The 14722-nt window shown below is 43.6% G+C and overlaps 1 protein-coding gene across 5 annotated transcripts in view; it reads right to left on the bottom strand.

The window, feature by feature from the left end:
- Nucleotides 1-357: 357 nt before the first annotated feature.
- Nucleotides 358-14722, bottom strand: part of kmt2d (lysine (K)-specific methyltransferase 2D) — a 39808-nt gene continuing 25443 nt past the window's right edge. For 4 of the 5 annotated variants that reach the window (XM_061736143.1, XM_061736146.1, XM_061736144.1 and 1 more), the window contains exons 38-55: nucleotides 14618-14684; nucleotides 14272-14504; nucleotides 11263-14169; nucleotides 11027-11176; nucleotides 10766-10930; nucleotides 10201-10348; nucleotides 10034-10115; nucleotides 9772-9941; nucleotides 9410-9534; nucleotides 9188-9323; nucleotides 7809-7930; nucleotides 5850-7239; nucleotides 5605-5741; nucleotides 5379-5509; nucleotides 4885-5197; nucleotides 3774-3847; nucleotides 3574-3682; nucleotides 358-3473 (exon numbers count right to left, since the gene is read on the bottom strand). In XM_061736143.1, the coding sequence (XP_061592127.1) occupies nucleotides 3381-3473; nucleotides 3574-3682; nucleotides 3774-3847; nucleotides 4885-5197; nucleotides 5379-5509; nucleotides 5605-5741; nucleotides 5850-7239; nucleotides 7809-7930; nucleotides 9188-9323; nucleotides 9410-9534; nucleotides 9772-9941; nucleotides 10034-10115; nucleotides 10201-10348; nucleotides 10766-10930; nucleotides 11027-11176; nucleotides 11263-14169; nucleotides 14272-14504; nucleotides 14618-14684 (6552 nt within the window). In that variant the 3' untranslated portion in view covers nucleotides 358-3380. The remainder of the gene's footprint in view (nucleotides 3474-3573; nucleotides 3683-3773; nucleotides 3848-4884; nucleotides 5198-5378; nucleotides 5510-5604; nucleotides 5742-5849; nucleotides 7240-7808; nucleotides 7931-9187; nucleotides 9324-9409; nucleotides 9535-9771; nucleotides 9942-10033; nucleotides 10116-10200; nucleotides 10349-10765; nucleotides 10931-11026; nucleotides 11177-11262; nucleotides 14170-14271; nucleotides 14505-14617; nucleotides 14685-14722) is intronic. The other variant, XM_061736147.1, reaches the window with a different exon arrangement.

The following is a 14722-nucleotide window of genomic DNA, read 5'->3' as shown; positions in this document are numbered from 1 at the left end:
ATTTATCCATACAGTTCACCTGCCTGATGTCTTAACCCTGTGATGCCTGATCTATGAAATAATGCAATGGGAAATATATATATATGTGTGTATATTATACATTGATATTATAAAAAAAACACCCCCAGTATTTATTTCTAAGCTCTGCCAATTTATTTTCCAAATTTTTAATTGTATAAAACTTGTTAATTATGTGGTGCTGCAAAGGTCTCAAATGTATCAAATATACATCAGGCACAAAGGTGCTATGGTATTCGGTGTTTTCATAGACACCATTTATTAATCCTTTCACGGGTTCGGACCAGGTTTACTCATCACCAGACTCAAGTACGAGGGCAGGAGAAGAAGAAAAAAAAGTATTTAAAATGCATTTTATTTTCCTTTCCAAGAAACAAAAAGCAGACAAAGAAATAAGATGAAGGGCAAAGGGATTGGGAAACCAGTATATAAAGAGATGCTACCTCTGGCATCCTGAAAAAAAATATGTACAATTCAAAAGAATATCCATACAAAACATGCCACATACAATAAAAAGGATCATATTTATTCATATTCCCTAAAAGTATCTCTGCTGTACAGATGCAACATCTTTTTTTTCTTTTTCTTTAAAAAGGTGAGGTTAAAAAAAACCTTCAATTTGAGCAAACTTTATTAAATTATAAGATATGCAGAGAACTTAAATTAAGATTTAGCGAAGTTAAAAATCATTTAGATTAAAATCCAGTGAGCGTCATAATGTCTCGTCATGGTCTTCCCTTGAAATAGAAACATATCAAAAAATATATATATTTATATATATATATATATTTATATATCACTGTTTCGGATACTTGATCAATATCTACCACTTTAGAGAAGTTCTCTGTTATACTATGAGAGTGCAATTCATTACCAGGTTAAGTATGGGATTAACTTTAAGTATTACATCATAACATATATTAGGCCAAGTAACCATTTCACAAGGTTTACCAACACATTCACTTCTATAGGGAAGATATTCAAAAAGCAAACCACTAACAATATCGTAGGGAATTCAAGATTTTCCATTCAAGACTATATTTATCCAATTGTGACCGATTAAGGGACAGGTTTTGGTAATCAACAAGCAGTAGCATAAATAAAACAAAAAATAAACACAAACAATATTACATAAATACAAATGCTATGCACCATTGTACTGCTTTATGCAAGAAGTGATTTTTTTTATTTTTTGTTTTTTAAGTCTAATTAATGACTCTCCACATAAATCCAAAACAGTCCAGTAATCACTTCAGCTCCTCGTCGTGATTGATTGGAGAACCCCAGACGTTGTCCTCTTGCCTATTTCAACATACTTGTCTCTGAGAGCTTATAGCAAAAAACACTAATAGAAAAACAGGTAAATGCAAAACACTCTGGTTCTTATACATAAAGATATTAGTTTACCATTTTACATATATTTATATTTATGTACAGCTTTTTATTTGTGTTAAAATGATATCCAGTGGTTGATTTTTTTTTCCTCTGCCTACTTTTTTATCTGCACTTTTGATTACAAAGGGGCTGGATAAAGAGTTGCTGTCCCCTAATGCATATGCTATATTTACAGTTTATACAACTTTGCATTTTTAAAAATCATATGAGGTCTTAGGTTAGGGGGGAGGGGAAACATAGTAGTATGGGAAGTTGGAGTTTTAGTAAAGCTCCCTTTAAAGACTTCTGTTTTCTTTTTTTATTTTTCAATCATCTTATACAGAAATGAAAACAAATGCCCTTTTTTTCCAATGAGTCTTTCCCTGCCACCAGTTCAGCCACTTATAGACAGTACCAGCACTAGAAAAAGCACACTACTGAGGAAGTAGAAACACTGTAGCCTGTGCTCTGGCAGAAAGAAGGCTTTACTACAGTAAAGATAAACAACAGTCCATTAAATATGAGAGGAAGAGGCATGATGAAAAGTTTTAGGTTGAGTCGGGGGGGGGATAAAAAGCATTACGTGGGATAGTAGTCGTGCATCCACTAGCTCCTTTTCAACAAAACCACCATCTGACAGATACTTGGGTTCATTTTGTTCTTCATAATTTTCTTCAAATATTAAACAATCCTTGAGCCAGTCGTTTAAGACTGTTACTGTCTCACAAAAAAACCCAAAATGTCGGATGGTGTTGTGCTTCCACACAGCTAAACAGCATGATTCTGAGATGTATAAGAAGAAAAAGAGAGAAGAAACAAAAAAAACAAAAAAAAAATGTTACATCAACATCCAGGATGACTCGGTGACATGATGCCCAGTAAGCTTCTGATTGTGATTTTAATGCAATATCTTATCAAAACTGTTTCTACATTTCCTCTGTATAAATAATTCATGTGTAATAATTAGGTTGGCTCATTATTGTAAATCATCACCAGCATAGAGTAGATAGAGCAAACCTGCTGCTTTAGATTCCCTGCTCGTCCGAGAGGGCTAAGCCCAGAAACCCCCCCTGCCCCCCCACAGAGTAAATCCACAGTAGCAGTTAACAGTTTTTTTTCCTCTCGTTTCTCTTTTTGTATTTTTTTTTTTTCCTATTTTTTTTTTTTTTTTTGGTGTATGTTTTTGTTTTAATACAAAGCAGTCACTTCCCGCTAAATCAGTGAGGTAGACTGGGTCAACATAACCCACCTTGGGACTCTGAACAGTCAGAACATCTGGTGCCATTGGAGCCACAGACGTATAGCATCTCAGATTTTAGATCACTTTGAATCTTTTTCTTTTTCCTCCATTGATCATGTGTGGTTCTTAACGCCGAACCACACCGAGATTGTCTAGCTACCCAATATCCATGTTGTCGTCATGATTTATCAATGACTCGATGGGGAAAAGTGCCGTTTCTGGGAGGTGGGAGGGAGGGGGGAGGGTGTGGTTGGGTGGGACGGGAAATAGGTCCAAGTCAAAACATAAATATGCATCCTTAGATCATTCTTAGTATTTTAACATGGCTTTTCTGTTGAAGCTCCGGGTGAGCTCTGTACTAACAAGTACTGATATTAGAGGGTCAGAATCATTTGGTTGATGTTCAGAATTGTTTTCCAGCCACTGCAAGCTTATTGACAGTAAAACAGTCAGAAGGGGAAAAGGGTTTTGGCTGAGGAAAAGGTGATTCACTAGTCCAAGCATGAAAGTTAATCCCACCATCAATCTGCTGTTGATGTGAGGTGGTCTCTTCTTTTTTTGTATTGATTAATGCTCTTCAGACCTTTGGCTACAGGTGTCAACACTTTAGTCTTCCAATAGCGGAGGACAGCCTTCCTCCATGTCTTTCAAAACAGCTTATGCACTGGCTATTGTAGGATTCAAAGGCTTTGGCGCAGGAGTGTTCTGGTACCAGTGAGGGCAGTTCTCCAGTTTTCCTTTCTCCTGGTTAATTCATCCACTTCCGGCAATTCCAGGCTCCACAATGGCAAGGGATCTTGTGCTGATCATCCTCAAAATCGAACTGGTAGTCATAAGTCAGCTGGAATAAGGAAACGGGGACAGTTAAAAGCTGCTAACTTTCAGACAGATGTATTATAAGTGGCACAAAAAGCAGTTTGCAGTTTCTTGTCCCACAGCACCTCTTCTCCCTTGGGGATTCGGCGGCTGGAAATGATGATGATCTTGTCTTCTTTGTCAAATGTTACAACCTCAGCAACACAGTTAGGGGCACAGGAATGGTTGACATAGCTTGGAAAGGAGAGGGGGAAAAAAAGGTTTGAATAAAATCTTACAAACACAAAATTAAAAATCTGGAAAGCGTTCACTAATCAATACTTACCGAGCCGGGCCACCTGTTAGAGTGGCATCAATCACTTGCTCGTTGTTGATGCGGAACATATAGATCCCACGGTTCTACGAGAAAGAGATTTATACACACTTTTTAGTGTTTGTGTACACACAAAACTAGGGCTGCAGCTATCAAATATTTTAGTAATCGAGTATTCTACAGAAAATTCCATCGATTAATCGGATAAAACATATTTTTGTTAGCAATTATAAATATACATAAGATGTTAGATGTTAATTGACATCACTAAGACTAAATTATATAATACAGTAGGGTCATGGCTGTGCGTTTTAAAAACCCTGAACTTACAACAGTTGACCAAATTCACTGCCTTCACTTCAAACTAAGGATCTTACCAAGAAATGTTCTTATTTCTAACCTAAAAATGCCACTACACCTGATAACACACATAACTTAAAAGGTTAGGTGTTTTTCCCACGTGTTTCAATTGAACTTTCATTTGTGTCAAGCAAATTTTAAGTTCTAGTTACGGTAAGTTTTAAGTTAAAGTCTTTAAGATTTGGAGTTTTGGCAGTGTTCAAAATAAAATTATGAGACTGCTGTATTGGAGCACATTTTCTTTTAGTTAAAACTGTAGCAGGAACAGATGTTTAGAGGAACCTATGCATGTACCGGGTGAAGGCTGATTTATGGTTCCGCGTTACACCCTACGGCGTAGGCTCTGCGTCGATTTAACGCGGAACCATAAATCAGGCTTTAGAGGGGGAACATATAGGAGAACGGACCAGAAGAATATAGACTGGATTAAAAATAAAAGTTTAGCACAGAGCTACATGTGTCTCCCGTCTGGGTCCTTGCAGACTGTCTGAGCATGGCGTGTTACAAAAACCAAACATATCCGCCGCCTCTTTCTTCTTCCTTTACGTGCGCGGCGTCAGCGCGTTGTGCCGCATTAAATGTAGTCCGGGCGAAATACCAGCTTTGAGCTGGCAAAATTAAACAACTCCTCGAGGCAGAGAAAATTCCTCGATCATTTTTTGTAATCGAATTACTCGAATTATTCGAGGAATCGTTTCAGCCCTACACAAAACTCATTTCTTTTTTCTCCTCAACCCCGTGGGACGTTTGTGCTTCTCTGTACCTGGGACTCGTAGATCTTCTCGCGGCGGTTGGCCACCTCGTTGCGTATGACCGTACCGATGTACTCGATGACCATGGTGTGCTTCTCCAGGTCCTTGGCGGCGTACAGCCCCAGGCCCTGGATGCGAGAGCGTGCCAGATACACGTTGTTCTTCCACTCGGTCTTCAGACGGCGATACTGGGAGGACTTGGAGTGGACAAACTGCTTGCTGTAGGGCGTGTTGAGCTCTCCGGTGAAGGTGCTCTGGTAGGCCTTTGACACACTGGTGCTGTTTAGCGTGTGAGGCCTTGAGACGGAGAAAGAAACACTCCAGCTGTGGTTACATTAAAAAGAGTTATATATTTGCATCAGATATGTTCATGAATCTTTTCTAAACTCCATATTGGAACATGTAGAGCTGTTCTCCTTTAAACTCAATAACTTCACAGGTGTTTTCATATGTAAATCAACGGTTCTCTTCAGTAACACTGATTATTGATAAAATAGCCCTTTACCTCTTGCACTGTGTGGGGACCTTGGGCTCAGATCGAGCACAGCCGGTGGGATTAATCATGAGAGGGAGCTCCATCAGAGGATGTCGGCCATATCGGAACTGGTAGTTCTGGCAGTTCTCCACTCCAGGCAGCTAAAAGACAACAACATCCCTTTAGTGTCTAATATATGTTTTCTAAATGATGCAATTTCACTCAAATGAACAAGGACGTATGAATAAATACTTACAGACTCAGTGATTCGCATGACGGCATGAACTGTGAGTCCGTACATCTCCTCCCCCTTCACATTTTCAGTGAACAGCTTCAACATGGATGATTCATCCCGGAGCATCGCCACCTGCTGAACAATCCTGGTCCAGATCCCTAAAGACCAAGTGGCAGACGGTTAGTGAGTCATTAGGCAACAGTTTTGTTTTCCAACCACAACGTTAAAAGATATTGTAGCAGAGATGGGGAGAGCAGAGTTCCTACCGTCTGGAGTCGGGTCGCGGTACTGCAGATCCTCCATGCCGTGCTCCAGCACGCGCACTTCAAACAGCGGGCGGCTCTCGTCCTCGCTGATGCGGCAGCGGTAGCGGCATCGCTTGTTCGGCACCCGGGTGCTCCAGTAGATGCGTGTGGCTTCGTAGCCGACGGGAAAGATGGCGGTGGGCGAGTGGAAGTTGGCCATTTGAGAGGGGAGTAACTGGCCGATGGCGTGAAAGATGAGACCCCCGACGCGGAACAGGTGGATACGGTCACCTCGCTGTAAGATGCTGGCGATCTGCTTCACCTCGTCACGTTCGATGTAAACACGGCGCAAAACCGCAAATGTGCTGAGTTCGTCGTCACTGGGGCCCTTCAGCTTATGCTGCGTGCACAACATGGTCTTATCCTTGAAGAACATGCACCGTGCCCGGATGGCACAGGCGAAGTGGTACACGTTTGGGCAGCGTAATCTATTGCAGCTGTTGGTGGCGCCAGTCTTCTGGCAATATGCACAAAGAGTCCGAAGTCCACGACGCAGGGCGACCTCCACGTTGATGAGGGCGCCCCCCTGTGTCTCGTACACCTCTGTGGACCACAGAGCACAGTTAAGGTGCACCCAGAGATCCACGTCGATGTTGAGCAGACGTGCGGGCCCGTCTGTGGCTCCGTCCCCTTCGTCGTGGCAGAAGCAGCACTTGCGTTTGTCCCGAGGCAGCTTTTCAGGCCGAAGAGTAATCCGCAGGCGTTCCATCAACTCAGACACCTCTCGGCTGTTCTCTTTCTTTGACCCGCCCTTGCGTATCGTCAGGACAATCTGAAGACGCTTCCAGCGAATCCCTTTCCATTTTTTCACCTTGGGTTGAACAATCTCTTCGTCAGGTGAGAGAGGCCTGCGCTGCTTGATAGCCTTAAGGGAAGACTCAATGGTGCTGAGACTGTCTTTAGGAGATGGGGTTAGCACAATGATAGTTTCCTCCTCCTTAATAGTAAGAGTTGGAAGATCCTCAGCAGATGCAGAAGAGTCAGGATGTGCAGCAGTGACGGCCTCTGTACATTCTGATCCTGGATCAGCAGCTAACTCCTCAGCAGGAACTTCAGGCTCTGGGACATTTGCTGGTTGAGGGACTTCAATGGGAGTATCAGCTTCCTGTTCACGCTTGATCTTCATCTTGGCCTCAATGGGACTGGAGGGAGGGGGCGTCGGAGATGCTGGCTTTTTGGAAGACTCAGACCCGCTCGCTGTTGCAGGTAAAGACGGGGGAGGCTGAGGAGGCAACGGGGATGGGGGTGGAGACTCTTCTACTGGTATGATAGGAAGGTGGCGTACATCCAAATCGCTTACATTGGTTGTGTAACAGTGCTGCACTGGCTTTTCCTCGTTCTCTGGGAATTCCTGCGTTAACAACAAATAATTATATGGTTTGTAATTAAAAAAAAACAAAAAGAAAGAAAAATACCGTATTTTCTGGACTATAAGCCGCTACTTTTTTCATAGGTTTTGAACCATGCGGCTTATACAAAGGTGCAGCTATTCTGTGGATTTTTTCTTCCATCGCTAGGGGGAGTGCTAACCGGAATTAGAATAAAAGCTAAGACAAAATAAATGCAAAGAAGAATACGCTACTTCTTCTTTAGCAGATAGAAGTAGAAGCAGATTTCAAACAGATAAATAGATAAATAAATAGCGGTTATTTTCTCTTGGTTCTGTCCACTTTTAATCAGCAAAGTTGCTGCCGTGTTAAAAGACACTGTTATGAAAGGATCTATCTAGGTACAAACATGTACATCATTTACAGTTCAAAATCCTTCTGTACATGTAATAAATATCTAATCTAACAACATAAATATTTGCGGCTTGCATATCTTTTTTTTTTTTTAAATAGAGCGGATGCGGCTTATATACAGGTGCGGCTTATAGTCCAGAAAATACGGTAATTGTTCAAGAGACCCACAACTACTAACCTGTTTGACAAGTGACAAAATGTCCACTTGTTTCTTGAGTGTACAGCCTGGTAGAGAGACATCAAACTGCCTGAGCCACTCGTCCTGACTGGGTGAAGCACCATCTTTAGCGCAAAGTGTTCCTAGAAAAAAAAAAAAGAAGCACATAAACATTAGTCTGAAACCACTTTCACACAGCAGTCCCTTATAAAGCTGCACCGATGATCCTCTCTTCATTTGGCCAGCTCTGCATTCACAGTGATACCACAAAGGTGCAATATTCCCTCCCCGTGTGTGCCCTCTCAACACACACAGCCCCTTTCCTCTACTTTGTGCTCCACAGTCAACAACAACAACCAGTTGTGCCTTTCAGCATTGCCAGTTGATATCGCTTTCCTTTTGGCTGCATTACGGCTCCGTTATTCCCCCCCAAGGTGGACCAGGGTCATAAGAGTGGTCAAACCAAATGTTAAGCCTTTCCTCCTCTGTGTAAGTTACCCAGCACTGGGCGGATTAAAGGTGAAACAGGGACGGGACGAACGGGCGGTATTATGGATCGGGCCTTTGTTTGATAGGATAAAGTCACAGTGATCACTACTCCAGATACAAAAATGTGCTCCTGAACTGCTCAACTAAAAAGGCTCACACATGACTTGGTGAGACAGGCTGTCACAAAAAGTGTCTACACAGATTTGCTCTCTGAATAATAACTTAACTATTACACACTGCTGCACAAACACTGAAATAGACATCATTATCATTTTTCATCATTACATTACAACTTTTGGTTATTTTTTTGTTTATCCCCAAAAAAGGAATGTTTTTTTGGACACGAGAATAACTGGTGCCATGTTTTTGCCTTTAAATATGTTTAAAGGTATGAAAACATTAAAGTGTAAGGTTATAATTGCATAAATTGTCTATATTTCATTACTTTATATACTGTCTTGGGGTTACATTTGCAAAAAATGCTAAAAACCAAATGCTCAAAAATTAAAAACCAAAATAGACCAAAAATGGAACAAATAAAAACGGAATGTGGGAAAAAATAAAACCGATTTCATCCGTCTCTGTTTCCTCCCTGGAACTGTTTGGTAATTCTAACCCACGATGTTTCTGAAAGCAGTTCTATCAGCATTCTGGGAGCTGATTGGTCCTTACAGCATCATTAGCTGCCAATACTTGCTGTTGAATCTCAATATAATACTAGTATTAATATGTTGCATAACTACAGTCATATAATTCATGCAACAGCTCAAAAAACATTTTTTAATAACACTAACAAATCAATATCAGAATCGAAATCGAATCAAATCTTGATAATCGATTCTGAATCGAATAGATTATTGACATTTGAATCGATCCCCAGCCCTACACTGAAACAATCGCAACATGCCCACCTGATTGACCAGGTCCTTTTTCCGGCCCATCCACTCCAGGCATGTCAGGGTTTTGGGGAGGAAATGTGACCTCGTAGGAACCTGGCATCCGAATGTTCAGCAGCTGGGCCATTGCCATCATTACGTGGTTAAGTTTCTGGGAAGAGAGATGTCAGTTTATTGTTGTGCTAATATGCATGGCGGTAGGATTAAAAACGGCATAATGACATTGCGGCTCGGTACCTTGGCTGCAGCAGAAGACATTGTGAAGGTAACAGACACCTCATTGCTTTTAGTTTTGTCCCAGTGGTTGGCTGTGGAAACCGCCTTGCCGTCGAGTGCTTCAAATGGTTTATTTTCCGGGAATGCTGTTGGAGAAAAAAGGCGTAGATGACATTTTCATTAACCGGTAGTGACCGAAAAAACAAAAAAAAACAACAAAAGGGTTTAAAATAAAACGATACTTCAACAGCTGAGGGAAAAACAACACATGCTATTGTGGTGATGCGTCCTCGTAACTCAGCAATCACTGGGAAAGTTCAAATGATGTCCACAAAAATGTTATGGTCAGGTCTGGGACATACAATGAGAATGTTGTGACGTACCTGGTATGGCAGTGCGAGGAATAAGGGGTATGATGGGAGATATCGCTCTGTCTGTCTCCTCCTCCTTAGGCTCCCGCAGGTGAGGGAAACGTGGCACTTCTCCTACATTACTTTCAGGTGATGATGCTGGAATGATGCTTTCTGAAGCATCCTCGTCATCACTTTCCATCCTGTTAAAGAAAAGTTCTTTATTTCCAGCAATGTTGAATAAAATGAATATATTGTGCATGACAGAAAGCTCGGGACACTTGTTTTAATGTACCTGATGTCCTCGTTCTGGTTATGTGGTGGGGTGGGGAGCGCTGCTAGAATGTCTACACTCTTGACCTCCTCTGTAACAGAATCTGCAAATAAATTGTAGTGTTATAATGGATCTAAAATACTGGATGTTTGAGAATATTTAAGCTGCAGTTATACAAAGAAATTCACCCATTGGCTCCTCTGCTGTCTCTGCGTCTTTCTGACCCTCAGAAAGATCCTCCCCAGGAGTCACTCCATTCAGCAGCTTGTGCTGTACAGACGGTGGTGGAGTCGGTGGCAGGGAAGACGGGGGTGTTGGGGGGTTGCTAAGGTTGCTCTGGAAAAGATACAATTTACAAACTATTTGTCCACCAGACTTTTTACACTTTTTTTAAGGCTTAGTATTAAAAGTGGTATTGGTCCGAATGGCTCGACATTGTTGAAGAAATATACGCCATGGAAAAATTGACTTTTTGTTTGAGAATTAGAGGAAGGGATTTTGCTCAAAAGTGGCAAAAATGGTGTACATTTAAGGTCAAATCCCAGCCATGCCCTTAAAGGGAAAGAAAAGAATGGCAAAATATTACATCTCCCCCAGGTAGTTATGTTATGATTGTTACTATCATTTTTTATTTTTATTATTATTAATTTTTTTTTCTCTTTCCTCTCTGTGTAACTTGAAAAAGACAAAATAAAAAGTATTAAAAAAAAAAGTGGTATTGGTCCAAAACAAAATGTGATGATCCAATTATACCTTTGTGAGTAGCTGAGAGTAGTAGTCTGGGATATTGTCCAGCACTGCATTTCCAAACGATCCTTTGAGCTGAGCTTTGCCGTTAGCGGGGCTGCTTCCGAAAGGAGCAAACAGATCCAGACTGGCAGTGATTGAAGGCTCCATCAAGGGGAGCAAAGAGAGGCCCTGCAAAATAAATGTCCGTTAGTCTACTTGATAAACAACTACTTTACAGAACATCAGTGGCAAAGGAAGAGAAATACATCTCGGATATCTTTTCACCTGTTTGAGTTGCTTTATTAGGGCTTCAGCACTCTTTCCAACCTCCTCCTTCTTATTTTTCTTCCTTGAGTTAGTCCCTCTGTCTCCATTTGCCTTATTTGTACGCTTTGGCTTTTGTACAGGAGGCCTTTTTGTTATGGACTGTAAATCCTGTGAAAGTTAAGACAAATGAGGGTTTTTAGGCCACAAACGACATTAAGGTTAGATAAAGTAAAAACACCTAAGAAAAAACATACCTCCATATTTCGTGGAGTCCCTTGAAGTTTCTGTTCAAGCATTGCCAGTTTGCTGTTGATGTGTCCATTGATCTCATTGTGGATGCCTTCAGTGGGTCTTTGTGCACCAAGTTGAAGATTCTTGGTTTTCAGAAGTTTTTGTAGCAGTTGCTGTCCAGTCTCAGATCTAGGACCTTGGGTCTCGTTTCCAGTATTGATAAAGCTAGTGTTGTTCCCAGTACCAACCGTTTCGCCCGTCGCTTCTCGTTTTACAGCTTCAGGATGGGCCTCTGCCGCACCATCACACTGAACTTCCCTTGGCTCCTGTTTTATGTTCTGTATCGTCAGCTTGCAAAACTCCCCTTGTTGTGTATGAGGAAACTGGCTTTCTGTAACCTGCTGCAACTGCTGCTGAACATTCACACCTTTCTCCGGCCCATTGGGGATAACTGAAGTAGACTCGGACGTTTCACTTCCTGGTGTCTGAGTTTCTATTTTCAGACCTGGACATTCAAGTGGAGTCTTGGCTCGAGGTGACCTGAGTGGGGATGCCTTGGCTTGGCTGTACGGACTCCCCCTTCCCGCTCTACTGTCGGCCATGGAAGGGGAAGACACGTGGGATGAGTGGGGTGAGGCTGGGTGGGCTGGGCTCATGCCGAAAGGAACTCTGGGGGAATATGCGTGGGAGGGAGAGCCCTGCACACGGCCCGCTGCAGCTGCCATTAGTGCTTGTTGGTTGTGATTAGGGGTGGGTGGACGCATGACTTGGTTCACTGTGTGCCGTGGATCCCCAGGAGAATTGGGTAATGGTTGACGTGGAGATACCGACCTCACCATGCGGCCCTGGTCCATAGGGGAACGTGGCATTGGGGCTTGATCTCTCATTATATGCTGCTGCATCATCTCCCCCGCTTGTGACGGTTGCCGGCCGGGGGTTATCATCTCCTGCTGTGCATGAGGAGCAATACCAGATTGCTGGGTAAACATGGCTGACTGTTGCTGACTGGCCACGGCTCCTGGTTTCCCCATGCCTCCATACGTTATGTGACGGCCGTCCATAGCCATCATCTGCTGCACAACCTGTGGTGCTTGTGGTCTCAGCTGATTGGGCTGGCCTTGGCCGACCGGCATCCGCAACATCTGTCCCTGGTGCAGATGCCTCTGTGCAATCATCGCTTGAATGTGCTGTATCTGCTGGTTTGGAGGGAGATTACGAAGCTGAGGATTCTGAGCAATAATAGCCTGGATGTTGATGGGGGTACGGATCTGTCCGAGTGGAACCCCAGGTCTCTGTTGCATCATCCCTTGCTGCTGAGCTCTCATCATGCCCATCATTGCCTGTTGTTTCTGCTGCTGGGCCATGTGGGCTTGCTGCTGGGGATTAAGCCCCATCGCAGCAGGTTGTGGCTGGCCGGGATGGTTCTGGATTATAATTTGCTGCTGCATGGTGGGATCTTGAGACTGCTGTGTGGCATCTTGAGCCGTTTGCTGTTGAGCAACATAATCAGCGGATTTCCCCTCCTCTTTAATAGACATCAAGATGGGTTTGTCAGCAGGGAGAGAACCCTTCCTCTGGAGAGCAAGTTGATGCTGTTGCTCCTGGGCCACAGCAGTTTGCTGGTTTACAGTCAAGCCTGTTTGTTGCTCATGAGAATGAGGATTTGACAAGTGATGCTGTGTTAAATACAGCTGGCTTTTATGCTGCTGCTGTTGTAGCTGTTGTTGTTTTGCAAGCTCAGCCTGATGATCATTTACTGAGCCTTGTTGGGGAACCTGATTGGGGGTAGGGGGTCCACTTTGCTGTGGAGGAGTTCTTGAATCGGGGCTTAGGATTCCACCCTCTTTGGGTCCTGAGTTTTGACTGTCTGTAGATCCCTGTGGTTGAGGTGTATTACTTCCTGCTGAGGGTGGGGAACTCATCTGTGGGGTGGAGGGTTGGGAAAGTTGCTCTTGGCTAGACTGAGTGATCATCTGTGTTGGGTGTCTTTGCTGTGCCATCTGCTGCTGCTGAAGGTGGCTTAAATTCTTTGCAGCATTCTGCTGCTGCTGAGATGCAAGCATGCGTTGGGCTAGGATGCTCTGTTGTTGTGGAGTCAGCTGAGCGTGGGGTCCCCTGAGTCCTGGGTGACCTGGAGATCCAACCACTCCCTGCTGAGCCATTATCAGCTGAGGCCTCTGTTGCTGTGCTGACTGGTTCCCCATCATACCTGGTTGAGCAGCCATCATGGCTTGAGGATGGTTGACCGGCTGACCCACAACAAGGTTTTGCTGTGGCGGAGCCCCAGTTTGACCCCCAACCATTCCCTGTGGGATCTGCACCATGCCCTGCTGATTAGTCTGATTGGCTAGCATTGCCTGTTGAGTGTTTGCTTGCTGTTGGGCTATAAGTTGGTTCCCCATCAAGCCAGGCTGTGGCTGCGTGATTAAACCAGGCTGTTGATTCGGGTGTGGCATTGGTTGCTGACCCATCATCACCTGTTGTTGCTGCTGCTGCTGCTGCTGCTGCTGGAGCTTTGCCATCTGCATCCTATGCTGAAACTGCCTTTCCTGAAGAAGCCTGGGGTCTGCACCTTGCATTCCAGGTCCCTGTGGGAAGAATCCTGCCGGGGCCCCAGGAGGACCCGGGACCCTGGGAACATTGGCTCCAAGAGTAGCAGGAAGTTGAGGTTGTGCTCCTCCAACAAAAGGCTGCCCTTGGGGCATTCTTATAGTCATTCCACCATGGGGCATCATGTTAGGGTGCTGGCCCATTACAGGAGCTGCCTGCTGGCCCATCATCATCTGAGCAGGCATCTTTGGAAACATGTGAGAAGATCCTCCTTGAGCAGAATGACCAGGAGCAAGAAGACCTGAGCCTTGCTGATGCTGCTGCTGCTTGCTTCTGTACTCAGCGATAAGATTGGTGTGTTCCTTCTGCTGCTTGCGTACCTACAACGCAATAATTAGGAATGGTTAATTGCATGTCAATGTGCCAGGTGATGACATCTGCCTCTGTAAGGGTTTTGGAGTTGTCTTCAAATAAATACACACCTGGTCAAGCTGTTTCTGAATTTTGCTTTGCTCCTCGGTAACGTGCTTTAGTTTTTCTGCATCCGCCTCCGCAAACTCCCTTCCAGCTTTCTTTGCAGTGCGTTGCTTTGCACACAGTGCCTTGCGTGATTTTCGGTGAACTCCTATCTGTTCCTCCAAAAATTTCAACTGCATTTGTAGTAATTGCTGGGTATGAAGAAGCCATTCTTCATATTGGTGTTGTTCTGCGTCATCTGAAACAGAGGGGAAAAATGTAAAACATCTTCAAAACAGAACGGTGAAACATTATAACATTTACAAGTTACTCAATGCATTTCTAACAAGGGGCAGCATGGGTAAGACCTACTGATGATTCCTTGCACGAACTGAGGAGGGTTAGGTCTTGACTGGGAATGATCACTTGTTTCTCCCTCCTGAAAAACAGAAGGAGAGTGTTTAACTATAATAAGCC

Source organism: Cololabis saira, chromosome 12, assembly GCF_033807715.1.
Source record: "Cololabis saira isolate AMF1-May2022 chromosome 12, fColSai1.1, whole genome shotgun sequence".
NCBI lineage: Eukaryota > Metazoa > Chordata > Actinopteri > Beloniformes > Belonidae > Cololabis > Cololabis saira.
This window is presented reverse-complemented; position numbering and strand designations above follow the sequence as displayed.